The sequence below is a fragment of the Rousettus aegyptiacus genome, unplaced genomic scaffold (genome assembly GCF_014176215.1).
Source record: "Rousettus aegyptiacus isolate mRouAeg1 unplaced genomic scaffold, mRouAeg1.p scaffold_m13_p_3, whole genome shotgun sequence".
Classification (NCBI taxonomy): Eukaryota; Metazoa; Chordata; class Mammalia; order Chiroptera; family Pteropodidae; genus Rousettus; species Rousettus aegyptiacus.
Genome location: NW_023416306.1, coordinates 1,836,071 through 1,862,407, shown reverse-complemented (window position 1 = coordinate 1,862,407; position 26,337 = coordinate 1,836,071). Strand labels below are relative to the sequence as shown.

Here is a 26,337-nt window from a genome sequence, read left to right as displayed (position 1 = left end):
GGGGGCCTGTCCCCCTTTCCCGAAGGACTTAGGATCGTTCGTTCGTTCATCGAGCACCTACCTTCGCTGGGCCCTGTGCTGGGCCGTGGACAGGGCAGCGAGCAAAGCCCCGTCCGTGCCCGCCTGGTGCTCACGGTCCAGTGGGCGAGAGTGGTTGGTGCTGTGGGCGGGGGGCACACGCCGCGATGGGGACTTGGGGATGGCCGTGGCCGCGAGGCACCCCTGGACCCCGCAAGGCGGACCCTGAAATGCCAAGGAGCTCGGGGGCATGTGGCAGAAGCGACCAGGGAGGCTCCCTGGAGGAAGCAGCCCTGCGCTGGGTCTCGAGAGCGGGGGAGGTCTGGACGGAGGAGGCGCGTGCGGACCCCCCCCCCCGCCTCGGAGACCGCCCTCTGGGGAGAGGCCGCCCCAGGCGTGCGCGCCTGGAGGGAGCCCCGGCCTTCACTCTTCCCTTCAGAGTCCTTCACGCCCGACCACAAGCCCCTGATGGGGGAGGCGCCCGAGCTCCGCGGATTCTTCCTGGGCTGTGGCTTCAACAGTGCAGGTGGGTGAGGAGGCAGGAGAGGCCACGGGAGGGGGGAGGGCCCCTCAGAAGGCACGCCGCACCCCAGGCGCGGGGTTCCGGGCTGGGGGGGATGCTGCCCATAGGGATGGGAGGGGCGCTGAGCCGGGGCGAGGGGCTTACAGACCGATGGCCGCACCCCTGCAGGGATGATGTTGGGCGGTGGCTGTGGCCAGGAGCTGGCCCACTGGGTCGTCCACGGGCGGCCGGAGAAGGACATGTACAGCTACGACATCAGGTGAGCAGGCGGGTCAGGTGAGCGGGCGCCGGAGCCCGCAGGCAGGGGCGTCCCCGGCATCGGGCGGGTGGGGTGGATAGCGAGGGCTGTTTAACAAGGGGCCTCCCCTGAAATTCAGAGGGCTTCTTGGAAGAGGCGGCAGCGAGGAGCGGGGAGGGAGGCTGCCGGCAGGGGGCAGTGCCGTGCCGTCTCCGGGACCGCTGGCCCTCACGTCCCGCCTGACTGACCGACAGCGCCGGTCGGCGGTGGGACCGGGTCCTCCCGCCCGGCAGACGGGGCGGCCGAGGCCTGGGCGGCGGGGCCGAGCTGCGAGGATGGACCTGTGATTAGCGTGTGTGCGGCGGCTGCGGCCGGGCGGGCGTGATGCGGCCGCACCGCTCAGGGCCAGGGTGACCGGAATGTGCCACACCAGTGTCGGGCAGCGTCCCCCAGGGGCGCGCGTGCTGGGGGGGGGGCGAGGGGGCCCGTGCAGGTGGCGCCCTGGGCAGCAGGTCTGCACACAGACGGCGAGTCAGCCGAGCCCAGGCGGGGGGTGCTGGTGTTGGGGCCGCGAGGCGTCCTCCGGCCCCGCTGTTCTCTGCCGGTCAGGCCGGGGCCGGCGGTGCAGCCCAGGCAGGTCCGGAGGGCGGGGGGCAGGGGGCCGGGGGCGCGTCCCCAGGTGGCACTTCTGAGGCAATGGCTTGGCGGGGCCCCCGTGGGTGTCCGACCCTCTCTGCTGGGAGACCCCAGCTGCGGCTGGAGGTTTGGGGGGGGCGAGTCCAGCTCAGGGTGCCCCGATCCCCTGCTAAGCTCACCCCTTCCTGGCCTGAAGAGGACATCACGCCCCCCGAGGGGGATGTCTGGCCCCCACAGGGGCAGACGGACGGGCACAGAGATGCCCCTGTGGCCACCCCCTCTGCGGAGCCTGGCACAGTGAGGTCTGCTGTGCGGCTGCCTGGGAGTCTGCCTGGGGCTGCACCCGCATGTTCTCCCAAGAGAGGAATGTTCCAGAATGATAAAGCTGCAAGGGGCCTTGAGGGCCGGCCAGCCCCAGCTGCTCCTGCTGCACAGAGCAGACGGGAGGTGCCAATGGGCGGCGACTCGCCTGGAGTCGCCGTGGCCAGCGGAGTGGGGAGGGGCCCGGCTCTCGGCTGCGCCCCCTGGGGGCGAGGCTTGGGTGCCAGTCGGACAGACTGGGGGTCACGCCCGTCCTCCCCTCTGGGTCTGTGAAATGGGCAGAGTGCGCGTGAGGCTCCCGTGTGTGGACGCGTCACCTGGCGCCTGGCGTGGGCAGGGCCCCGAGCGCGGGCTGCTGCTTGCAGGTCTTCGTGGGGGACTCAGCCCTCATTTAGGTGAGGAGGGCGGCTCGGCCCCGGCCCCGGCTGCCGGCCCCGCTGCCCCTCTGCCGGCCGCCAGGTCCGTCCCCCTGCGGAGCCCTGGCCGTGCTCCCGCGGGGCTGGGCCACGCCCCTGACACCCACAGACGTTCGTAGGGCAGCGGGGTGTCTGGCGGTGGAGGGCCCCCCGGCCCAGCTCCCTCGTCTGTATCCCTCCTCAGTCCCCACCACCCACGGGGCCTGAGGAAGTGAAAGAGCCCCCCGAACCCCCTCCCCCGGGATGCGAACTCTCCAAGCGGCTGAGGCCACCTCATGCCATTCCCGGAGAGCCACTGGGGCTCCTGGGGCCCAGGGCTGAGTCTGACCATGGCGTGGACTCCACTCCTGCAGTCCGCCCTGTACCCCGCTGCTGCCCGGGCCCCCCTGAGATCCCCGGCCTGGCTCCCTCGCTGCTGCTCCTACAGCCGCTGGCTCGGGGTAGCCCAGCACCCACCTGTCGGGGTCCCTGTGCTGTGACGGCCAGATGTGGGCCTCACACACGAGCAGCAGGGAGGTTCCCGCGGGCCGTGCTCGGCCGGCACTGCGCAGCCGCGGTTCTGGTGACAGTGTCGGTTACGCGGCCTTGAGGCTGTTCCGCTCCCTGGACCGATGGAGAATCGCGCTCGCTAGAACTGTGTGCAAACTCAGGACAGGAGCCAGTGAGGACAGAGCTGGGGAGGAGGTGGCCTTTGGGGTGGAGAGGGAAGGAAGGGATGAGCTGGGGTCTGCAGGGCCCCCGGCACAGGGGGGCCAGGCGTGTGACCCCAGCCCTGCAGCTGGAGGGGGCGCCGTGCATGTGGGGGGCTTGCAGGCCCGGAGGCTGAGCTCGCCAGGGCCGGGGGCTGCCGCGGCCCCCAGGGGAGGCGGAGAGCCCCGGGGAGGAGCGGGGTGGAGGGGCGAGCGTCCACCGTGCGCAGGGGCCGCGGCCGGTCCTCGCCCCGCAGGCCCGTGGGACGGTGACCGGCCCCCCGTCTGTGCCAGGCGCTTCCACTGCTCGCTCACGGGCCACCAGCGCTGGGTGCGCGAGCGCAGCCACGAGTCCTACGCCAGGAACTACGCCGTGGTCTTCCCGCACGACGAGCCCCTGGCCGGCCGCAGCATGAGGACGGGCCCCCTGCACCAGGTGCCGCTCCCGGCGGGCGCCGCCGACTCCAGCCGCCCTGGCACGACGGGGGGCGGCTGAGGCGCTGAGGCGGCCCGTTCGCCCCCGGGCGCCCGCTGGCAGGGTGCTCCGAGCGCACCCCTGGGCCTCCCCCGATGCCGGCAGCGGGGCTTCTGAGCGGCAGGCGCCGGGGCGGCTGTGCGGCACCCGCCCCTCGCCTGCCCGGCCCGGCCCGGCCCGGCCCGCTCTCCGGTGCTGCCTGCACGTCCCCGGGCGGACGGCGCGCCTACCGTCGGGCCTGCCGGGTCCCCCAGCGCACGGGTCGGCTCTGCCGCCGTCACCAAACGCCAGACGGGGGCTTGGGCCGCATTGCTCCCCACGGTTCTGGAGGCGGGGGGTCCAGGCCGGTGCTGGCTCCTCGCGAGGGCCTGTCAGGGCTCTGAGACGCCCCTCGCTCTGTGCACGTGGTGGCAGAGAGCCCTGTGGGCTCCGCCTCTCCCTGAGGGATCAGGACCCCGCCCTTGGGACACCGTTCTTCCCTGTTCGCTCCTCACGGGCCGCACTGGGGTTCGGGCTCCCACGTGAACGACCGGGTCCCTGCCAGGAGGTAGTTCTAGAGACGGCGTTCCTGGGCGGGGTGGGGGGCTCTGGGGTGGGGGCCTGGCCTCGGGCCCCGGTTCGGAGCTCCAGGGCCCCTTTGCCCTCTGCTCCCTCGGGTGTAAGTGGCGGGCTCAGCCGCTCTCGGCCCTGCACGGGGCTGTCCGGCCCGGCATGCAGGGTGCCCGTCCTCCCCACACCCAGGAGCTCCTCGCACAAGGCTGCATGTTCCAGGAGCGGCACGGCTGGGAGCGACCGGGGTGGTTCACCCCCGAAGGCACCGCTCCGGTGAGTAGCCCCCCGCGCCCCCCACCCGCCTCCGGGTCCCTCCTCAGCCCATCGCCACCCGCCCCAGGCGCTGCGCCTCCTGCTGGCGTCAGCGAATGTTGAACGTCGGCCGACCGGCCCTGCAGCGGGGCAGGCGGCGGGGCGGGCGGCGGGGCGGGTGGCGGGGCCGGTGAGTCATCCTGCACGCGGGAAGCCAGGCCCGCCGACCTGCCCGTGAGCGCACGGCGCCCCCTCTGCAGAGTCCACACGGGTGTTGCTCACCGCCCACAGGGTGGCCAGGCTTCCATCGTCCGAATGGGCCCCCGGGGAAGCTGGAGTTCCACGGGGAGCAGGCGGCACACTGCGCCCCCCCTGTTTGCAGGAGACATTAGAGCGTCTTCTCATAGTTTCGTTCATGTATTTTGGGCAACTGCAACTGTTGGTTTACGTGAGTGGGAGGATTTAGCACAAAATTATACATTCTGTGTGTTCGTTTGTAAGTTAGGATTTCACAGTAGCATCCTGGTCGCCGGGTGTCCTCCTGGGGGGTCCCCAGCACCCCCAGTGCCTCCCAGGGGCCCAGGCCTTCTTCAGAGAGGAGAATCAGAGCCACCCTCCTGCGAGCCCCTCGGGCTGGGTCCTCGGGAGCAGGCAACGTGATGCTTTAAGCCCGAGCACGGGGTAGTGTTTTGATCCTCATTTGTACAAATTAAAATCTCTTTCCTGTTGCTATATTTGCCAGTCCCCTTCCAGCCAGCCCATCCTCCATCTCCATAGCAACCCACATCCCAAGGAGCGTGCCAGGCCGTTGTCAGGGGAGATGGGAGCCAGGGCTCCCGAGCGGCCTCTGCTCCCGGGCCATCGTCACCTCTCCTGCTGGTCTGCAGGGACCCACGCCCCCAGCGCAGGAGCCCAGAGCCTCCCTGGGGTGCAACCCGCTGGACGAGGGTCCCCCGGGAGAATGGAGGAGGCGGGGCTCCCCAAGACCATCAGGTGGAGCAGCCGTCCCCTCGAGGCTGAGGGGCTGGGGGGCCCTGGGACAGGACTGGCAGGCAGGGAGGACACAGAGCCCACTGTATCCCGGCTGGCTCTGTTTCTGGAAGTCTCTTTTCCCAGAAACCCAGGCAAGAGGAGACGGGAGGGGCCCTGGGGACACACCAGGACCCAAAGTGGTCAGGCCTGGCACCGCTGCCCGGGAGCCACCTTGGGAGCCCAGGGCGCTGGGTGGCTAGGTGGCTCCGAGTCCCTGACACCCAGCGGGATGGCCGTCCGGGGCCGCAGGGGCCCACGGGAGCTGCACCCTGTCGGGCCAGGGAGACAAGCCCCTTCAGAGCCTCCAGTGAAGAGGCCCCCGGGGGCCGGGGCTTGAGTGGGCACTGGGGAGCGGAGTGGCCCGGCCCAGCCCGAACCCCTGTCTGCTCTTCTCCGGGAAAAGCAGGAGACTGGGCGGGACATGAGCAGGCGGAGGGGAGGCATGAACAGCCGGGCCGGCCCAGTTGGGAGCGGGGTGCCACGCCGCCGGGGGGCTGTGGGCGTCTCTGAGCGCGGCTGGACGGGCCAGGAGAGGCCAAGGCGAGGGGCGGCCGAGGAACCAGCCCCTGGGGCCCGCCTGCCCCCCGGGGTCATGCTGGGCTACGTCAGGCCCTCGTGCGACCCGGGGCACGTTCTTCATCTCTGTGCCTCGGTTTCCTCGTCCGTGGGCAGGACCCCTCCGTGGGAGAGAGGGCGCTTGGAGCAGGGCCTGGCCCCGGGTCACCACGGCGGCAGCACCTGCGGCCCCCCCTGCTCCGTCGCCCCCTTCCGGCCAGCCCGGCCCGGGCCTTGTCCCGCTTGGCTCCGAGGTCCCTGTCAGCCCACCCCGGCCCCCCGTCTCCCCACACGTCAAGGGCACCCAGTTCCTTCCCAATCCTCCCGGGCCCCCAACCGGCTCAGCGCATCGGCTCTCAGACCCCCCGCCGCCACGGTGACCGAGGTGTCATTTGTGTGGCTGTTTATGGAGTGCCTGGACCCCCCAACCCCGCCAGCGTCCACGGCCCGCTCGGGCTGCGGGGAGCTTGGGGCGGGCAGGCCAGGCCTGCCTTGCTGTCTCGGTCTCTGCCCGGACCAGCTCAGGGCCCAGGGAGCCATGTCCGCGGGGGGCGGGGGGCGCGGGGGTGCCTGGTGACGGTGACGCTGGCGCCCCCTCTCCCAGGTTCTCCCTTACGACTACTACGGGGCTTACGGGAACCAGGCGCACCAGGACCACGCCTACGGCAAGCTGCTGGCCGACGAGCACACCTTCGACTTCCCGCCCCACCACAACGTGGTCAGTGGCCGCGTCCGCCCCCTCCCCCGGCCCAGCGCGGCGCCCGCTCTGCAGCCCTCCAGAGCCCGGGGACCAGCAGAGAGACCGGGCCGGGGCAGGGTCCGTGGCCCGGGGCCTCCTCGCCGTCCCTCTCGCTCCGGAAGTGGCCGGCGGAGCTGGAGGGGCGGGGCGGCTCGCTGCCCCTCGCCCGAGCGCCTGGCTCCGCACTCCCGCCGGGGGTGGAGGCGGCGAGGTCTTGGGGGCCGGGCCTGCCCCCCACGTTGGCGCCACCCGGGGATGTTCTCACAGGCAGCAGTGTGGAGAGCTCAGAGCCGGCTTCTTTGCCCTCGGTCAAGGGTCGTCGGGCGGAACGCCGCTGTGTCCGCACACGGGGCCGAGCGGCGAGGCTTCCGGAGAGACGTCCCACCCCCGTGTCTGCGCGGCAGCCGAGCCGGGGCTGGAGCCCGGGGGTCCCCGGAGCCCAGGCGGCCTGGGAAGCATCCTCGAAGGGGGTCTCTCGCGGGGACAGCCTGCTTCCTGGGCCTGCTGCCCCCCAGGCACGCGGGGCCTCGCTCAGAAGCGCCCTGCGCTGGGTTCAACACACCCCTGTCGCACCTCGAAGCACTAATGCTTTTGAGAAGGCGCTCAGTCTCGTTTGGCACCGGGACTCACGGATTCCGCGTCCCCAAGGGCAGGACCTGTCGCTGACTCGCTTCTCCCGAAGCCGGCTCTGGTGGTGAAGCCCTGTTAAAGGCCTTGGGGTGGGGGGTTCTCAGCGCGGCGGGAGGAGCGTGCGCCTGGAGCTTGGGGGGCCCGGGCTGCCTGTCGGGGGAGTGACAGGGCTCTGTCTGGCACCCCCGCACCTGCCGCTTCGGGGGCGTTCTGGCCCGCGAGGACGTGGGAGCTCGGAGCAGACGCCAACTTGGCTTCGCGGCCGCGTTGGGCCCCGTGAACATGCGCACGTCCGCCGAGTGCGAAACTCACACTTGTTCTCCGCGTTGGCAGCTTCCTGGGCCCGGGCAGACGAGCGTCCGCTCGGGCGCTGGTGCGGGGCCTCGGTCCACACCCAGCCGCGTGCGCAGGGGAGCCGCCGTCCCCCGCCGATGGAGGGCGCCCCCAAGGGTGCTGCGTGTGGGGGCGCCGGCCTGAGCCGGCGCAGGGGGGCTGTTCAATGACACCCCCAGCCCCCCACTGCCCAGGGGGAGCCCGATCTGTGGTGCTGGTCCCTGTCCCCGGTATAAACCCCCTGGCCGCCACACCCGCGGGGCACCCACACACCGCCTCCGCCTCCGAGTGCAGAGCCGGGAGCAGACGCGCACGGTCCCTGCTGCGGGTGGCTCGCGGCCAGACAGGCGTGGCTGAGCGGCTCTGCCTTCCCCTGTGTCCACCCGCCCCGGGCCCCCGGGCGCCAGGCTGCCGAGAGCCACCGCGCCACGGGCGGGAGGGGAGGCCGAGGCCCAGGCCCCAACGCGCGTGCTCAGTGCTGTGCTCTCCCGAGGCCGCGTGTCTGTGCCGCGGGTGGGAGAAGCCTTCAGAGCGCAGGCGGAGCGCGCCTGAGAGGAGGAACGAGCAGACGAGAAGGGCAGGCGCCGGGCGGCCTCGAAGCCGCGGCCGGGCGTTCGCGTGCGCTGAGTGGGGAGGAGGCTTCTGCTCTTTTCCTAAAAAAAAAAAAAAAAAAAAAAAAATCAGCTTTTCGAGATAGAATTCTCATGCAGCCCGTCCGTTCCGGGCGTGCGATTCGCACCCACAGAGCTGGGCCAGCACCTCCGCGCGTAAAATACCTTCATCCCCCGGGAAGGAGCCCCGTGCCCGAGCAGCCGGGCCTCACCCGCCCCGCCCCGGGCCACGCCCGGTCCACGCCCGCCTCGCTGAGCTGCTGTCCGAGCACTCACGGCAGAGGCAGAGGCGTCGGTGCCGCGGGCTCCGAGGCTGGTTCCTTTCCGGACGCGATAACGTCCGTCCCCGGGCTTCGCTCTCGTGCCGAGCAGCTCCCTTCCCGCGGCCGCACGGCTTCCGGATCCACTCGCCTGCGGGTGGTTGTCGGGGCCGTTTCCACCTTTTGGCGGCTGTAAATAACGCCGTCGTGGACGCGCACGTCCAGGGTTCGCGTGGACGCGCGTGCTCACGTCTCGTGGGCGGACGCCTGGCGGTGGACTCGCCGGGTCGCGTGGTGACTTCGGCGTTTTGAGGACCTGCCGGCCGTTCTCCCGAGCGGCCGCGCGCTGGGCGCCGACGGCCCCACGTCCTCCCCGACGCCCGCCGTCGTCCGGTTCCAGCCGTCCCGGTCGGGGCGACGTGGTGCCCGCGTGGTTTGGGGGTGCATTTCCCTCATGACTAGTGGCTCTGCGCATCTCTCTGTGGGGCTCAGGGGCCATTTGTGTGTCTTCTTTGGAGACACGTCTCCGCGCATACTTTGCTCGTTTTTAAACGGGGTTGTTTGTCTTTCTGTTGGGTCGCGAGAGTTCTCGGTGTATTCCGGGTACAAGTCCCTCATCGGCTTTGAGGTTGGAAGGTATTTCCTCCCGTTCCGTGGCCGTCCCTCACTTCCTCGGTGGCGGCGGCACCGAAGCTCTTGTTTCGAGGGCGTAGACCGATGTCCTTTCCTTCGGTCCCGGCTCTCTCGGTGTCGTGTTTCGAGGGTGTTCCCTGGCCCAAGGCCTCAGAGAGTGTCTCCTCGATTTTCCTCCAAGAGCTTTGCAGTTTCAGCTCTGGTGCTTTGGCGCACGGTGCGTTTTGAGTACGTTTCGTGTGCGGTGCGAGGAAGGGCTCCGGCTCATTCTTCAGCAGGTGGGTCCCCAAGGGCCCCAGCACCATTTGTGGACGGCCGTCCCGTCCCCCATGGGTTCGCCTTGGTACTCTCGTGGAAAGTCGTAAATGCGCAGGCCGACTTCTGGACCCCGAGTTCTGTTCTGCTGCTCGTGCGTCTGCCCGGAGGTTACACCACGCAGGCTGGATCGCTGCGGTTCTAGAGTAAGTTTGAGATCAGGAAACGTGGGTCCTCCATGTTCATTCTTCATTCGAATGATTGATTTGAGTTTTCTGGGCCCCTTGCGTCTCCATATGAATTTTCGGATCATCTTGTCAATTTCTGCCAAGAACCCGGCTGGGATTTTGACAGAGATTGTGTTGAACCTGTCGGTCAGTCTGGGGAGTGAGTGCCGTCACCCTAATCGTAAGTCTGCGTTTCGTAAATGCGGGGTGTCTTTTTCCTTTATTTAGGTCTTCTGTAATTTCTTTCAAAAACATTTCCTCGCTTCTAGAGTGTGAGTTTTGCACTTCTGTTGTTAAATTTATCCATAGGCATTTAAAAACTCTTCTCGGTGTGTAACGGAATTATTTTCTTAATCTTATTCGTTTCGTTCATTGCCAGTACGTAGAATTACGACAGTGTGTATTTGTCTGTCGTGTATTGACCCCGTATCCTGTCACTTTGGTGAACAATTTTCTTTAGTCGCAATAGGTTTTTCAGTGGTTTTTTAGGGTTTTCTCTATGCAGGGCCACACCGTCTGCAAACAGAGGTGGTTTTATTTCTCCCTCTCCCAGCGGGATGCCGTTCACGCCTCCTCCTTGCCGAGCGACCCCGGCTGGGGCTCCAGGAGAAGCCGAGCGGAAGGTACCGGAGCGGACGGCACCGTCTTGCTCTGGGGCTCGGAGTGGGGCGTTCAGTCTCCCCCGGTGAGGACGGTGCCAGCTCTCCGTCAGGCTGAGGGAGTTCCCTTTCGTCCCTCGCCGACTTGGCGTTTTTGTCGCGACAGGTGTTGGATTTTTTTTCCCCCTCAAACACGCCTCCTGCATCTCTCGCGGTGACTGTATGGCTTCCTCCTTTGTTCCAGTGACATGGCGCGTTACGGCAACGGACTTTGGGATGTTGCCCAAGCCGCCTCTCATTCCGGGGCGGATCCCACCTGAGGGTGGCGTGTGACCCTCGTACCACGTCGCCGGATTTGGTTTTCGTTGAGGCTGTGCGTCCTCGCACTCCGGTACGGACACCAGGCGTGACGCTGGCCTCGCGGGATGAGCGGGGAGGCATTTTTTTTTTTTACGCTTCCTTTTCTTGAAAGAGGCGTGAGGAAGTGGGATGAATTCTCTGAATGTTTTGTGAAAATCGCCAGTGAAGCCGTCTGCGCCCGGGCTTTTCTCTGCCCGGAATTTCGAAGGGCCGATTCGATCTTGTCGTTTGTCTGTTTGTTTGTTATAAATCTATTCAGATTTTCTGTTTCTTCATCGGTCAGTTTCAGCAATTGGTCTTTCTAGGCATTTGTCCATTTTGCGTCTGATTCGTTGGCAGACAGCTGCCCACAGTGTTCCCTGTCGCCTGGTTTGTTTATGGGGGTGAATGGAGGCGCCCCCTCTTTTTCTCAGCCTTCTCTCCTTTTCCTTTCTCGGTCTAGCTGACGGTTCACCAACTTTGCTGTTGCTGATCTTCTCTCTTCTTTTTCTCTTCTCCGTTTTATTTATCTCCTTTCTCACGTTTAGCATTGCTTTCCTCTGCTCGCGTCGGGTTTCGTTCTGTCTTCCAGCTCCTCAGAGTGGAAGGTCAGGTCGCCGCTTCGAGAGCATCTTCTCCGATATCCACGTTTCCCGATTCCCCTCGTGATTTTGCTGATCCGTTAGGCACGTGTTGTTCAATCTCATTTACCTGGGAATTCTCCAATTTCGCTCGCTTTCTAATTTAATTGCGTCGTGGTCACATAACACAACCTGTGTGACTTGAATCGTTCCGAATGTGTCGCGTTTTGTTTTATGACTTACGACCCACCTTGGGGACGTCCCCCGTGCTTGAGAAGGATGGCATGGCACTCCCGAGCTGGAGGGGCGGGGGGGAGGCTCAGCGCCAGGGGGCTGGGAGCCCCGGTGCCTGGCGGCGGCGGGGAGGCCCGCCTCAGAGCCGCCGTGGCACCCGCCCCCGGAACCTTCCAGATCAAGCAGGAGTGCCTGGCCTGCAGAGGTGCCGCCGCCGTGTTCGACATGTCCTACTTCGGCAAGTTCTACCTGGTGGGCGAGGACGCGAGCAAGGCCGCCGACTGGCTGTTCTCCGCCGACGTCAGCCGCCCCCCAGGTACGAGGCCTGGGCCGGGGGGAGCCCCGGGCGGAACGGGGTGTGGATGCTGCCCCTGAACGCTCCTCCGCGTGGTGGGGGCGGGCGGGCGGGGTGGCCGTGCGGGGCCGCCGGCCCACGCCCCGCCGCGTCGCTCGGTCGCGGGGGCCTCGCTGGGACGGGGGGCTCTCCGGGCGGCTCACACGCCCCCGTCCCTCCGCCCCAGGGTCGACCGTGTACACCTGCATGCTGAACCACCGGGGAGGCACGGAAAGCGACCTGACCGTCAGCCGCCTGGCCCCCGGCCCCCGCGGCTCCCCGCTGGCCCCCGCCTTTGAAGGTGAGCAGGGCCCCTGGACGGGGTGGGGGGGCGCAGGCCGCTCTGCGGCCACCTGGCGCCCGCCGCGGCCGGGCCCGGGGACCAGGGGGCTCGCTGCAGCCTGAACCCGGGCTCCGTTCGGGCGGCGAGGCTGGGGCCGGGAGCCCCCGGCGGCTCTGTCTTTACACCTGCCCGCGCCGCGGCGTTTTGGAGCGGCCACCGTGTGGGTATGATCCGCTCCCCCGCCCAGAACAGAGAGGGCCAAGGACGAGGTCGCGCTTGCCACCAGCAGCAGGAGGAGGCCGCCCCCTCCTGCCCGAGCTCCCACGTACGCCCAGCCGCAGCCGGCACGTGCCGAGAGGGTACCCGGCCTGGTGCCCAAGCCGATCCCTGGCTGGCCCCCTGGCTCCCGCCTGCATGCCCCTGGCGCCCGGCCGCTCGGCGCCCACTCCTCACCGCGCTGACTGCTGTCCTGAGCCAGACTTGTCTCCTGTCACCCCCAGCCCCGGTCCTACCCGTGGTTCGTACTGGGGCAGTCCGATCTCAGCCCCGGGACCCCGTGCTGGGGAAGGAGGCTGGCTGAGGTCCACAGGGTGAGGAGCGTTCTCTTTCTCCAGGAAGGGACCCATCGTCGGCCCCGAGAGGCTGCTTCAGCAGAGGGAAGAGGCGTTGCCTGTAGCTCCCTGCACTGCTGAGCGGTGCCGTCCAGGGCGCGGGTCACCGGCAGCCTATTCGGAAAGCATGGCGGCCCCCGCTCTGGGCCTGGCTCCGTGCTGCTGGGAACTTAGCTGCGTCCTCCATGGGGCTCAGTCAGGGCCCCCGGGGACAAGGAGGTGGCCTGGGCACTGGACGGGGGGCGGAGCCAGAAAGAGGGGCTCACTCGTTAATCAGGCCACAATCCCAACATGCCCCTGTGTGCCAGGCCAATGTCGGGCACTGAGACATGCCTCAGACAGCGAGTCTAGCTGTTTGAGGGGCCTCGGCCTGGCCCGGGCGGGGTGGGGCTGAGCGTGAGCAGAAGGTGCTAATTGATTCGAGAGGCGTTTTTCCTGGACGCCGAGGCCTCTGAATCAAACCGAAACGCTGCCCGGCGGGGAGGCGTGTGCGCAGCGGGCGCCTGACCCGCCCGGCTGGGCCGGAGCCCTGACGAGGAAGGCTCCGTGGCCTGAGTCGCGTCCCCGGGGGCGCTGCCGAGTGCGCCGAAGGTCCCAGGGCGCCCCCTACCCTCGGAGAACGGGGCGCAGACGCGGCCCCGGCGTCAGCCTCGAAAGCCGTGCGGTTCCCGCTCCCGAGTCGCGTGTCGTCCGCGTTGACTGCGCCCGTCACGTCTGGTCGCCGCCAAGTCACGCGGATGCGCGTACGGTCCAGGCGGCGTGCACGGCGGCTGTCTAGCTGAAACGAGACTCTCGCCGCCTTCCGTGTCACGGAAGACGTGGCCACGTGCCCGCGGCGAGCATCCCGTGACCCCGGGAGGCACGGAATGAAGTCCACGTCGCGCGGCGCCCAGCGGCGCCCGCGGGCCCTGGGGCTCCGCCCCCCGAAGCTCTCTTTGGGTTTTCTGGTGAGGGGCAGCCGCCCAGCATGGGCCGGCTCCCCTGGCGCCCACCCCAGCCGGCCCCGACATGGGCGAGGCGGGGAGCCCGGAGGCTGGGGGACGCGGGACTGCGGCCTGAGTCGGGAGCAGGCGGGGCCTGAGGCCGGGAGGGGACAGAGGCCTGTCTGGGGCCTCCCGGTGCCGGCCCAGGTGGCCCCCAGAACCTCTGGTGGCCAGACGGGGGCGCAGCTCCTGCCCATTCCTGGGTCGGGAGCCTTTGGAAAAACGGCGAAAGCCTCAGACTCTCCCGTGAAATGCTGCCTTGGCACGTGCGGGCCTCAGGGGGTCCCGCAGCCCGGTCGCCTGCCCCGGGGAAGGTCCGAGTTTGGCCCTGTGTGCCTGAGAACCCAGGGCCCCCGGGGAGGGTCTCACTGTGCTCTGCTTCTCACCCTCAACGAGGGGCATCTGTGCTCTCAGCCCCGGGGCCGCAGGCCGCCCTCGCTGCCCCCGCCTCGTCCCTCGCTGCCCCCGCCCCGTCCAGCCCCGGGGCCGCAGGCCGCCCTCGCTGCCCCCCCCCCCGCCCCGTCCAGCCCCGGGGCCGCAGGCCGCCCTCGCTGCCCCCGCCCCGTCCAGCCCCGGGGCCGCAGGCCGCCCTCGCTGCCCCCACCCCTCCCGGCCACCGGCTCCAGTCCGGCCCTTCTCTTCCAGGGGACGGCTACTACCTGGCCGTGGGCGGCGCTGCGGTCCAGCACAACTGGTCCTACATCCTCAGCGTGCTACAGGACCGGCGGTTCCGGTGCCAGCTCATCGACAGCTCAGAGGACCTGGGCTTGATCAGCATCCAGGGCCCAGCCAGGTGAGGGGACGGCGGGAAGCCAAGCACCTGGGCACACGCGGGCGCACCTGGAACCTGGTCCCTGGTCCCTCCACCTGGGACCTGTGGGCAGAACTATTTGCTGGCCCACAACGGGACGTTTGGGTTAGCTAAACGAGCTGGTGAACCCAGAGACGCCGTGCCGGGTCAATCATTTTCAAAGCACTAAAAACACGCAGAGAAACCCTTACCATGAGAATCAGACCAAGCCGTGCAGTGAACCTGAGGAGTCAGGGCCCGGGACCGTCTCCGGGTCGCTGAGAGTCTGGGAATTTCGTGTGCCATCTCTAAGTGGGCAGAGCCAGGTGGGGGTTCCGCCTGCTCCCGGGGCTGAGGATGGCCTCCCGCCCCTTCCCGAACACCTCCCTAGACACCTCCCTGAATGTCTGCGATGACGAGGTCTGTGGGGGGCTCATTCACTCATTCGTTCATTCCGTAAGTTTCTACGGAGCCACGTTCCCCTCCACGAGCAACCACAGCCCGGAAGGCCCTCGGGTGCTGGTTTGCAGAGGAGCCACAGGAGGGTCTTGGCTAAGGGGCATCTGGGCAGGTGAGCACTTTGGGAAGGTCCGGCTGGAGAAGGGATCGGGGGCTCGGGGACCGAGAGGGGAAGCACATCATGGCGACGGCCACCAACCGCGTGCCACGTCCTGGGCCAGCATCTCCAGTCCTGATGGCAAGCCTCTGAGGTTCTTATCAGCGAAGAAACAGAGGCACGGGAGGTGGAGGCCTTGGCCCGGGGCCACGCGGCCAGTAAGCGCCCCGGCTGGCGCGGATACGGCCCCTTGAGCCCTCCCAAGGCCACACGCCCTGAGTCAGCAGCTTTCCCGAGGAGCTGCCGGCCCTGTGCGAGACGAGGTGCCGCGTGTGGACGCTTCCTCCCTGGCCGCAGAGCCCAGGCGCGGCAGGCGGCGGGAGGCTCCCTCGGGTGCCGGGTCCGTGAGGCCGAGGCTGGGGGCGGAAGAGGCAGGAGGAGACACACTCGGGGAGACGGCGCGGAGGCCGCCCGGCGGCGGCGGGCGGAAGAGGAGGAGCAGGCAGGCGCGTCTCCGGCCATGTCGTCCCCATGCTGGATGCTCTGCTTTGACAAACACGCTGTGCCCAGGGGACGTCGCAGTCCCCGGGTCCTGCTGGGACCCCAGTCCGTGTGCGCAGACTCGGCCACAGGGCGCAGGTCCCCGGGAGCCTCGGAGCTGGCCACCCCTCCGGCCCCACAGCTGTGGCGGACGGCCGACCTCCCCTCCCGGGCCGAGCCGTGGCTGTGTGTGCGCCCGCTCAGGGCACAGGACGGACGCACGGCCGTGTTTGCGGAACAAACGAGTAGAACCGAGTGTTGGACTTCAGGCTGCCGTGGAGAGCCACGTCTAAAGGGGACATTCACGCAAAGCCCTGGAGGAGATGGGGGGCCTCGCCTTGGAGCTCTCCGGGGGGGACAGTGCTCCAGGCAGTGGGGACAGCAGCTGGGAAGTCCCGTCAGAGGACCCTGGTGAGGCCTGCAGATCCGAGGCTGCTCTTCTGGTCGAAGGCCCTGAGCAGGGGAGGGACACGGTGGGCTTGGGCCTGAACGGCGGCCCCGACACCGGGCCGTAGGCGGCCTCAGGGGCGGGTGAAGCAGGGCTTTTAAGGAGGGAGTGACAAGCCGGGTCCCCGTGGTCGCTCGGGGCCTCGCTGGCCCAGCGTCCGTTCAGGAGGCCCCGGCGCCGAGGGGCGGGTCCCACTCCCACCTGGGCGAGCCCGCGCTGCGCACCTCGGGGGCGAATGGGGGTGAGTGGGCTCGGGGTCCGGGCCCCTGAGCTGCAGGCCTGGCCCTCGGAAGCCCGGGGCTTCCTTGCCACAGCAGCCGTGGCCGGGAATGACTATTTTTAGTGTGGGGGAGGCAGGGGGTGGCGGAGGGAAGGGTGCCAGGCAGACAGATCCAGGGGCGCCCCGGGGGACAGGCCGGCCTCAGCCTGCCTCATTAGAAGCTGCCCTCCTCCCCCTGGCGATGTCTTGCTTTTCTCCTCCAGAGCGTCGTCTCTCTCAGAAATAACCCAAAGTTTCCTGTATGAATAATAATGTTCCCACCAGCACCGATCGGGGCTAAACTTCCTGAGTTATGTGGGAAGCATCTCGCTAGGACGTTCTGGAAACATTCCATGATTGGGCGGGCCAGCGCGTGGCCACCGAGCCCTTGAAGCGTGGCTGGCGTGCCTGAATTCTCAATTTTCATCAAATTCGACCCCCGCGGCCCCGCGTGGCTGGGGGACGTGGCGGAGAAGTGGGTGTCGCTGGCGTGACCCTCAGCCCCGGGCTGCGCGGCACGTGGTCACCGGCTCGTGCCCCACAGGGCCCTGGGAGGCGGCCCTGCCGGCCCCGTGCAGCAGGCGGGGTTACTGAGGCTGGGGGCGGGGGTGGTGGAGGAGCCGGGACTGGAGCCTGGGCCTCTGGCCCGGAGCCCTGGCCGCCCGCCCACAGGCTGGCACCTCAGGGTGGGGCGGCCTCCGGGTCCCCAGACCGGGCTCAGCAGACCCGAGTGCGCCTTTCCGTCCTGGCCCACTCGATGGGGTGCCTGGAGCTGGGGGACCCCCGGCTCTGTCGAGCCCTTCAGACCCTGGGCCCTGCGGGGAGGACCCTGGGAGGCCCGTGTCCGGCTGTCCTTGTGGCTGCAGAGAGGACGTGCCCTGTGGGGACACGGTCCGGGTTCTCGGGGGCTGGCACCACGTGGGTCCCGGGGAGAAAGGGGGTCACGTAAGGATCTCAGGGGACGGCAGCATGCTAGGCACCTCTAGCTGGGTGGCCGCCCTGCAGCTCCTGGCACCGTGGGGGACCCCTGTGGGACAGAAGTGGGGGCCGTCTCCTGCCGATGGGGTGCTCGCCCTGCAGTGCGGTCAGGCTGTTCTCAGTTTACCGAGTACCCTCTCTGGGGGCAGGCACAGCAGGATGGTGGCCCTGCTGGCTCAGAGCTCCAGGTCACTGCGGCTACGACCCGGTGGGGGCACCTTGGCGGGGGGCGCCTGGCCCAGACTCAGGGAGTCAGGGAGGGCTTCCTGGAGGAGGTGACAGGGGAGCCAAGCCCTGAAGGACAGCTAAGGATTAACAGGGCCGGGGAGGTGGGTGGGGATGCAGAGGGAGGCGAGGGGTCAAGACGCCCCGGAAGTGCAGGGCGTGCGCTGGGCCCCCGTGGAGCGGGCCTGAGCCGGGCAGGCAGCAGCCGGGCCGTCTGCGGATGGCGCGTGTCTGCCGCGTCTGCCCCGCGGCTTCTCCGGCCGTGCGTCTGGCTGGCGCGTGTTCCTCGTGGGGTGTGCTTGCCTTGGCACCGTGTCTGCCCCACGGGGACGGGAGCCTGTCCCGCTCTCTGCCGCGTCCCCAGTGCCCTTCCGGGGCACACAGTGCTCGGCGAGCGTCTGTCGACTGACTGTCCGATTGACTCCTTTCGCTCCCAGCCGAGCCATTCTCCGGGAGGTGCTCGACGCGGACCTGAGCAATGAGGCCTTCCCTTTCTCCACCCACAAGCTGGTGACAGCCGCCGGCCACCTGGTGAGTGCCAGCCGTCCCTGAGTTGTGGGTGGCAGCCCTGCGCGGCAAGGGTACGAGCCTGGGGCTGTGACTTGGGAGCCCGCGTGCCCTCGGGCAAGTCCGTTTACCTCCCTGGGCCGCTGGGCCCACTGAGGGTGGGGACCAGGTGGGCCTGCCCACAGCCGTCAGGGCCGACGACCTAAGCCGGGCCTCCCCGGGCTCCACTCGCTGCCTGGCACGCTGTGGGCTCGGGCCAAGCTTCTGCCAGGAACGCAGCCTCGGCCTTGTCACCAGCATGGCCACCCGCGGTGCCCCCCACCCCCGCCCCAGGGCACGCCCTCCCCCCATCTCAATGACATGTTATTTCCTCCGCCCCCTTGAAGGCGACAGGGCCGGGGACAGCTGAGCAGCTCTGCTGCTCCAGCCGGTCTCTGAGTCCCGCCGGGCGACACTTGGCCTCTGGCTCTGTGCTCCCGCCCCCGCCCGCCTGGCGTTTGGGGTGTGGGAGGAGGAGGGGCCGGGGTCCTCAGAGACCCTGGGGCTGGGATCCGGGTCCAGCTCTGGGTCAGCACGTCCCTGTCCTGGGCCTCAGGGTCCTCGTAGGACATTAAACATTGTGATCTCACTCTGACCCCCGAGGCCGAGGGGAGGAGCAGGCGGTAAAAGTAGCCTCAGCCCCCATGGCCACGGGCTCTCTGGGTGCCGGGCACCCCTAACGGTGCACCCGTGGGCCGTCCCGCCAGCCCTCACAGTGGGTGGGAGGGCCCCTCACGGGGCTGCTCAGCCGTGGCACTCTGACGCTCAGGAACAGACACTCCGCGTTCGGGGGCCTCCCTGGGCATTGTGGGCTGTTGAGCAGCATCCTTGGCCACCCCCTGACGCCAGGAGCACCCCCAGTTGGGACAACCAAAAACAAGTCCACAGGGGACAGACAGAGCCGCCCGGGAGAGCCCCTGCTGTGTGGTCAGGGGGGCGGCAGCTCTGCCGGCAGCGGTCACGGCCAGGTCTGCGCGACCCCGGGGCACGGGTGCTCCCCCAGACGGAGCGCAGGGAGGTCGGGCGGGCCGCCCGGGGCCCCGCAGCCGTGAAACGCGAAGGCACACGGACAGGCCGGCAGAGCAGAGGCGGCTGCGGCCGTGCGGCTGGGGCGGCGGGCGGCCTGTCTGCTCCCGTGTGAGCTCCCGGGCAGGGCGAGGCTGTGGGAGCGCCGGGGGAGCCATCCTGGCCCGCGGAGGGTCTGGAGGCCCGAGGAGTCTGGGCCCTGTTAGCAAACAAACAGCGTCGCGATGACATGGCGAGGAGGCTGCCAGGGAGGCGGCTCCCGCCCCGGCCTCCGGAGGCCGTGCTGGGGGGGCAGGAAGCTGGGGGGGTCTCCGTCTCGCTTGCTTCCTGCCTCCTTGGTGCAGAGCTGCCTGCCGGGACCAGAGAGGGTGGGCGCTTTGCGTGAGCGAGCAGCACAGCCCGGCCCCAGGTCGCGGGGGCGTCCAGCCGGCCCCCACTGCAGCGTGGGCCCCTTTGCTCCCCTGGGTCCGTGCAGTGTCCGGCCCTGTCTGGGGCGGGGCTCTGGCTCGTGGAGGGGGAGGGGGAGGTGCGAGGCTGGGCGTCTGCTCAGCCTGTGTGTCACTGGGGCCTCGTGGGGAGGGGACCAGGTGGGGACACTTCCCCTCTCAGCCGGGCCGCTCCAGTGAGGCACCTGGAACGTGTTCTCGGACAGCGGGCCCGGCCGCCTCCTGCCCGCCCCTGCCCGGCCCAGCTCAGCCCAGCCCAGCCCGGCCCGGCCCTGGCCACCTCCGCAGGCCTAGCCCGTGGCTGGCTGGCTGCACTGTGGGCCAAGAGCCGGGCTGGAGGTGCAGAGGCCAGACGTCAGGGCGCATCCCTCCTCGGGGTGACAGGCGGCAGATCCGGGGGGCCCGGCCTGGGGGAGTGGGGCTGGACCGGGGGGCTCTCTCCCGCCGCCTCCTCCAGCGCCGTTCACCGGTTCACTGCCGTGGGGCATGCGTTACAATTTTTGCCTGAAACCGCTCGGCCCGGCACGACCTCGACCCCACTCCGGTACGACCCCTTCGGTGCGACCCTTGACCTCTCCGAGCCGTCCCTCTCTCCGCCTGGCACGGGGCGGTGGTGGCTTGGCAGACTCCAGGAGATGCTGGCACCGAGCGCGCTCGCCAGGCTGGCCCAAGGGGCGATGGCGTCTCTCCGTGCCTCTGTCATGTGAGGACAAGTGAACCAGCCCCTAACTCTGCCCGGAGGGAAAGGCGGGCCCCTCCCCTAGTCCTCACAGCTGCTGCAAGACGGAGCCGGGCCCTTGTCCTTTGAGATGTTCGAGTTGTTCTCTGAGGGCCCTCGAGTGGCACGTCACCCGCCCTCAGCCCCGTAAGCAGCACCCGGCTCGGATGTGGGCGGGGGGACGGGGCCGCCTCTCGTCCTCGGAGGGGCTGCGTCCCAGGAGTCTGCTTAGTGACCTAAGGCCGACACCGCGGAACCAGGGCCCAGAGACGGAGGGGTCCCGGGGCACGGGCTGGCCTTCCGGGTCCTCGTCAGGCCCGGGGCTGTCCCCGGCCTTTGAAGGTGGGAGGGGCACAAGGAGCCAGCTTTGCCGCGTCGGGGCCTGAGGCGCGTCTCTCGCCCTTGGCCGGTGGGGTTCCCAGTTCCAGCCTTTTATGCTAAACCGAAGGATCGCTCCCCGACGCCCCACTCCTGCCTGCCCTCCCCACAGCCTGGCTCCAGCATTAATGCCGCCGCGCTGGCAGGGAGCCGCTGGCCCGGGCACCACGAGGAGGGCCCCAGGACGGAAGGCGCGGCCCCGCCCCCCACCAGCTGCTAGCTGAGGCCGGGGGTCAGGAAGGAGCCTGAGGTCACAGCCCAGCTGGCTGGAGAGAGGCCTGGGCCCCGCCCCGGCCGCGCCCCGTGGAGCCGACCTGCAGAGGAGGACGGTCCCAGGTCCCAGGGACGTGTGTGCGGGAGAGACGGTCGCAGATGTGAGAGGCAGACGGGGAGGCGGGGTGGCACCGGCTGGTGAGCTGAGCAGGCCACGAGGGTCCCTCCCGCGATCGGCGCTCCGGCCCTCCCACGGGCCCTGCTCCTGGCCCCGTGGCCAGACCAGAGGGGCCGGTGCCTGGGGCTGGCCGAGACCTCACCTCCCCGCCTCCACCCTGCTCGACCGGAAGCTCATTCCAGGGTTCCCCGAAGGGGACAGGGATGGCCAGCGCCGAGGGCCCGGTGGATGCCGCCTCGCTCCTTAGCGGGACCAGCTGGTCTCAGAACGCAGGTTTAACGTCAGCAGGGCTGAGCGGCCGGTCCTGCGGGGCCACTGGGGTGTCGCGGTGGGAATGGGGTCAGCACAGACCCGAGGGCAGAGTCACAGAGCTGGGGCCCGGCAGGCCTGGCGTCGGGTCCTGCCCCGGCCTCCTGCGGAGCTGCCTCCCGGGCCTCAGCTTCCCGTCTGTGGCACCAGGGCAGGCCAGCGGCTCACGTCCTCTCCGGCCCCCCCACACGTCTGTGCTGACCCCCCGCATCCTCCCAGGTCCAGGGGGACCCCACCTTCCCCTGAGCAGGATCTCGTCTCGGCCACAGCACGTGTTGACGCTACAGCCCTCAGCGTGAGCAGACGCCAGGGGGCGGGGAGTGGGGCCGGGCCAAGCGTTTATGGGACATCGCTGGGCTCCGGCCAACCAGATGTGCGTCCCAGTGCACGGCACGGTGAGGGCCCGCGCCCAGAGCCGCAGCCCGGGCCCAGCGGCGGGTCCCTGGCGCTGCCCTCCGGGACCCACACTCACAGCACACGGACAGGCGCCGACCCCAGCCGGGCGCCGACCCCAGCCGAGCGCCGACCCCAGCCGAGCAGCGTCGATGTTTTGCAATGATTCTCTGAGGTGCTTGGCTCAGCCCCAGGCTTCCATGACCCTCGCATTCCCGGAGGAAGGGGGCGGGCGGGGGGAAGCTGTCCCCTCTGCAGCCAACTGACCAGATGTCCTTGCCTCCCACGTGTTGGCCTCAAGGCCAGCGAGGTTCCCGGTGGGAAGCACTGTGCTGGTGTGGTCGCCGGGGCGGACACGGTGTCCCCAGCGCCTCGGCGAGGACGGGGGGTGAGGTGGGGTCCCCTCTGGAGAGCTGCAGGCCCTCGGCTGGAAGCTCAGCGTGAGACATGGCGATGAAGCGAATTTCTTCTGAAAATTAATTTCGGGTCAAAAGGAAATTGAAATTCTTTTCCTGACGGTGTGAAGTTCCCACTGTGGGCTTGACCGGCTCGGGGTGGTGTGATCTCCGCCTCACACAGGTCCTACAGCCGGAGGCCCCGGGGCCAGAGGTCCCACCCTGGAGACCGCGTTTGCCCGTCGGCATTCGGCCGTGGCCTGAAACGCGGCTTTGCACCTCGAGGGCAGACCCGTCGTGGTCCTGAGGAGCCCGGGCGGGGGCTCGGGCAGGGCCCGTGGCTCGCGGAGGAACCTGTGGCCACTCTTCGCGGTGTCCGGGGTGGGCAGCGACGTCGTCTTGCTGTGCGTGCAGGGACAGGGCGTGGCCGGGGCAAGGTTGGTGGCACTGAGGGACACGTGGGCGTGGGCCCGGACTCCGGAATTTCCTCTGGGGCAGGACTGGGGCTTTCTCTGCAGCCCCCGCCCTGTCTCCTGAAGGGGGGGTGTCTGTACCTTTCACAGGCAGCTGGAAACCTTCAGCCAGGGGAGTGCGAGGTCCTCTGAGGGGCGCAGGGGACGGTCAGTGGCCGACCTCGCATTGCCCAGGGCCGGGAGAGGGTTTTAAAGTTTCCGCCGGGCTTTTTAGGGCCTTGGAGACGGTCGGGTTTGCGAAGTGTCCTCTGGGCATCTTTATTCTCGGAAAACTGATTTTCACTCACCAACCTGTCCATCGCCACCACCACCACCGCCGCCAGCAACACACATTACCCTTTGGGACCAATCCCTGGGAGAGATGACCCCCCCCCCCCCCCAGAGCAGAGCATTCTTAGAACCGAGAACGTTCTCAGACTTCAGAGGGTTTAACAAAATGAAGATCCCGTGAACTGACCACCCACTCCTGCCACTCCCCTCTCGCCTGGCCCCGGGGCCCAGGGTGCGCGTGCTCCGGTTGCCGCCCACCGCCGGCCTCGGGGCCCCTGAGATCCTCACTGATTTAAGGGTCACTGAGTTTTGAGGACGTGCCTGGTGTGCCGGGGAGGCTGTTACACAACCAAGCGCCTCGGAAACTTGTAAAACCACCAAGAGCTAATGCGATCTGAAAAGGCCGGACGAGCTGGCCTGTGTCCGTGGGCACGTCTGCTGTGGCCCCCTGCGGCGCCCACCCAGAAAGGCACACCTCAGGCGAGTGCCCATGACGCACGTGTCCGGAGCTCCCACTGGAGTAATGTGGCCTCCGATCGAGCCGAGGTGGGGACCCAGCGCCTCCTCGGACCCGGTCGTCTCCAGGGACAGCCGGTGGGAAGCTCAGTGATGCGCCAGGCATGGGCTCAAGCCCCCCGAACCCACGTTTCACTGAAACCTGAGCATATGCCCCCCCCCACCCAAAAAACATCCGTGCGGGTGAGCGGAGGGCCCTGTGCGTGGGCCCGCACCTGGGCCTCCGCCGCCCTCGCTCCGGGCCCAGGAAAGTCCAGCGAGCAGTGAATCGCTAGTCCCCCAGGGCCGTAGGCGCCCCTCCCGCTGGGGCCCTAGCCGCCCCTCCGTGGAGAAGAGGGCGTTTCGCTTTGTTTTTATTATCCTAACCGTTTTAAGCGTTTTAAGCGTATGGCTCGGGCATGTTCAGCACATTCGTCTCCCTGAGCCACGAATCTCCACACATTTTTCATCCTGCAAAACAAAAACCCCATATTCATTAAACGACTCTGCCCCCTCCTCCCCTCAGCTCCCGGTCACCACCGTTCCGCTTTCCATTTTCACGAATGTGCCCGCTCTGGGTACCTCGGGTCAGCGGAAGCATCCAGAGTCCATCTTTTCGGGACTGGCGTATTTCACTTGGCATAAGGTCCCCGAGGTTCATCCCTGAGGTGGCGAGGGTCAGGATTCCCTTCCTTTTACTGGCTGAATAACATTCTGCTGCGTGTTTATGTGACACTTTGCCCGTCGTCTAGCGATGGACCCTCGAGTGGCTTCCGCCTCCCGGCCGTTGCGGATAATGCTGTCATGAACACGGGCGTGCAAGTGCCGGCCCGCGATCTTTCTTCGGTTCTCGTGGACACGGTTCCAGAAGTAGAACGCCGCACACGCGGGAGTCGTATTTTCAGCGCCGCAGAGAACCGCCGTTCTGGCACGCCGTTTCGCGGTACCCCCAGCTGCGCCCGAGGGCTCCCCATCCTTGCCGACGCTGATTGGTTTCCGTCGTCGTTGTTTCTAGCCGTCTTAATTGGGATGCGCTCACATCTCACTGAGGGGTTCATTTGCGTTCCTCTAACGGTTAGTGGCCTTGACCATCCTTCCCCATGCTTGCGGGCCATGCGTACGCTGTCTTCGAGGAAGTGTCTCTTCAAGGTGTGCGCTCATTTCTTCGCCCGGGTGTTTGCTTTGCCGTTGCCGTTGAGCGGCAGAAGCCCTTTCCGCACCCTGCGTATCGAGCCCGTGTTGGAAACACGGTTCATGAACGTGTTCTCCCCTTCTGCGGGGCGCTCTCCACCGTCTGCCGTATCCTGCGGCACGCGGTGTTCACGTGTGCCGTAGCCCCGTTCAAATAGTTTCGCTTTGGTCGTCTCTGTCTTTGGTGCCGAATGGCAGGACTCGCTGCCAAGTCCGATGTCATAAAGCTTTTCTCCTCTGTTTTCTTCTAGGAGTTTTGTCCATTTCGGTCTCAAATCCCTTTTGAGTTACTGTTTGTGAGATAAGGGTCCAACTCCATTTTTGTGTACATGGCTATTCGGTTTCCCGACAGGGCTCGTCGAAGGGCCCATCCTTGCTCTGTGTGTGGTCTTGGCACCCTTGTCGAAGGTCACTTGGTCGTAGACACGAGAGTTTATTTCTGGACTCTTTTCTATTCCATTGATTTTATATCCTGCAACCTCGTGGGACTTGGTTATTAGTTCCAACAGTAGTTGGGGGGGTCCGTATAGTGAGAAAAGGGTCCTCCCTGTGGACCTGCCGTGATTCTGTGGCTCCGCCCACTTCTGGTGCCTTCTGTAAGCACGCGGGGCTCTGTTTTGCAAGGGGATTTGCTTGGGGCTCACTTTTAAAGTCCACTCAAGCCGACACTTGCTGGCAGATGGATGTGTACCAAGCCTTGTGCTTCCCGTGAAGCTGGTGCTCACAGGACTGGCCTCGCCCCGCTTACTAGACGGGGCGCTGAGGTGGGGGAGGCCGGCCGTGTGGGGGGCTGGGAGCTTCCGGTGCCGCTGCCTCCAGCCAGGTCTGGCCCACCCAGAGCCCGCGTTCCAAACCTCACAGTCGGCCTTTGCCCTTATTCGGGGAGGACGTCCCCATCTCCAGTGCAAGGTGGCTCAAGACCCGGTGGTTCTGCGAATTGAGAACGGCCCCCGGAATTCCCCGAACGCACCCCCTCGCTGTGCCGGGACGCAGAGGTCTGCCTGCTCCCGGGTCCCCCCTCCGCCCAGGAGGCCTTGCTTCAGCCCAAGTGCCCGGCCCGGTCCCTTAACTGGGGCCATAAGCGTCTGACCTGAAGCCTCAGTCTGGGGCCAGTAACTGTGAGCTTTAAAAAGGATTTTTTCTGTTGTAAAATGAGATTGGCTTTGAGCCCCAAGCTCCTTGGCAGGCTGTCTAAAATTAGAGGCCCGTTGACAAGGCGATCTTTGTCAGGGCCTACGGCTGGCACCGGGCAAGCAGGAGGACGTCAACAGTACATTTTCTGTGTCAGTTTTGAGTTTTCGAGAGGCCCGGGCACATGGCAGCTCGGGGCACATGGCAGCTCGGGGCAAATGTGCGCCGTTTCAGAGACTTTCGGAATCCAGCCGTGGGCAGTGGGGTGACTGAAGCATCAGGTTTATGAGGAGCGGGGTCCGTGGTCAGGGGGCGGCCTCGCGCCCTCTCTGGGCAGACGTCGTCCGTGGCAGCCGCGCCTGGCGGGCCTCTCCGCTCAGAGCGGCGACGGGCCCGGCCCCCCTGTGAGCTCCGCGCCTGGCTGTGCTCACGACGTCCCTTTCGTGGGCAGCCCCAGGACCGAGCGCCCAGGCCTGACCCACGAGCACATTGCGCATTCAAGCGTTGGCCTGAGGCCTGTGCAAATGTCATGCAACCAAACCAGCTGCGCCGGGAAGGTGCCGTGGCGCCAGGTGGGGAGTCACCCCACGCCGACTCCACGCGGCTGCCCGCCCGGCACACGGGTGCATGGACCAGCTGTCCCCACGGGGCTGGGTGTGCTCGGGCTGGCCCCGTTTCTGCGTCATCCTGGGACACCGATTACGGTGGCCGTCGTCACGCAGAGCCGAGAAGGGGCTCGATGACGTGCTGTGTGTGAGGGGCTCCGCGGATGGCCCTGCCATTTCCGTGGGGCTTGGGGGCCCGCAGTCGCGCGCCTGGCCCCCAGGACCCAGCTGGCGCGCTAGGCCTGCCAGGTCAAATGTCCGAAGCCGGAGGGCGCGGCCCTGCTGCCCTACCCGATGGTCTTTCTCTCCTGTCCCCACCGCGTGCCCGTCCAGCTCCAAGCCTTGGCGCCTGCTCTTCCTGGAAGGCCCGTCGGCAACGACAGCCTCTCCCCGCCCTTCCAGCTACGTCCGACGC

The 26,337-nt window shown here is 67.7% G+C and overlaps 1 protein-coding gene across 7 annotated transcripts in view; it reads left to right on the top strand.

Moving 5' to 3' along the window:
• Window positions 1-26,337, top strand: part of SARDH (sarcosine dehydrogenase) — a 49,113-nt gene that overhangs the window by 17,660 nt on the left and 5,116 nt on the right. For 4 of the 7 annotated variants that reach the window (XM_036218199.1, XM_036218198.1, XM_036218202.1 and 1 more), the window contains exons 9-17: window positions 458-544; window positions 710-800; window positions 3,136-3,277; window positions 4,058-4,141; window positions 6,312-6,425; window positions 11,326-11,464; window positions 11,670-11,783; window positions 14,005-14,152; window positions 17,593-17,686. In XM_036218199.1, the coding sequence (XP_036074092.1) occupies window positions 458-544; window positions 710-800; window positions 3,136-3,277; window positions 4,058-4,141; window positions 6,312-6,425; window positions 11,326-11,464; window positions 11,670-11,783; window positions 14,005-14,152; window positions 17,593-17,686 (1,013 nt within the window). Of the gene's footprint in view, window positions 1-457; window positions 545-709; window positions 801-3,135; window positions 3,278-4,057; window positions 4,142-6,311; window positions 6,820-6,852; window positions 8,104-11,325; window positions 11,465-11,669; window positions 11,784-14,004; window positions 14,153-14,610; window positions 15,144-17,592; window positions 17,687-26,337 lie in introns of those variants that run through there. The other 3 variants (XM_036218201.1, XM_036218200.1, XM_036218203.1) reach the window with 3 other exon arrangements.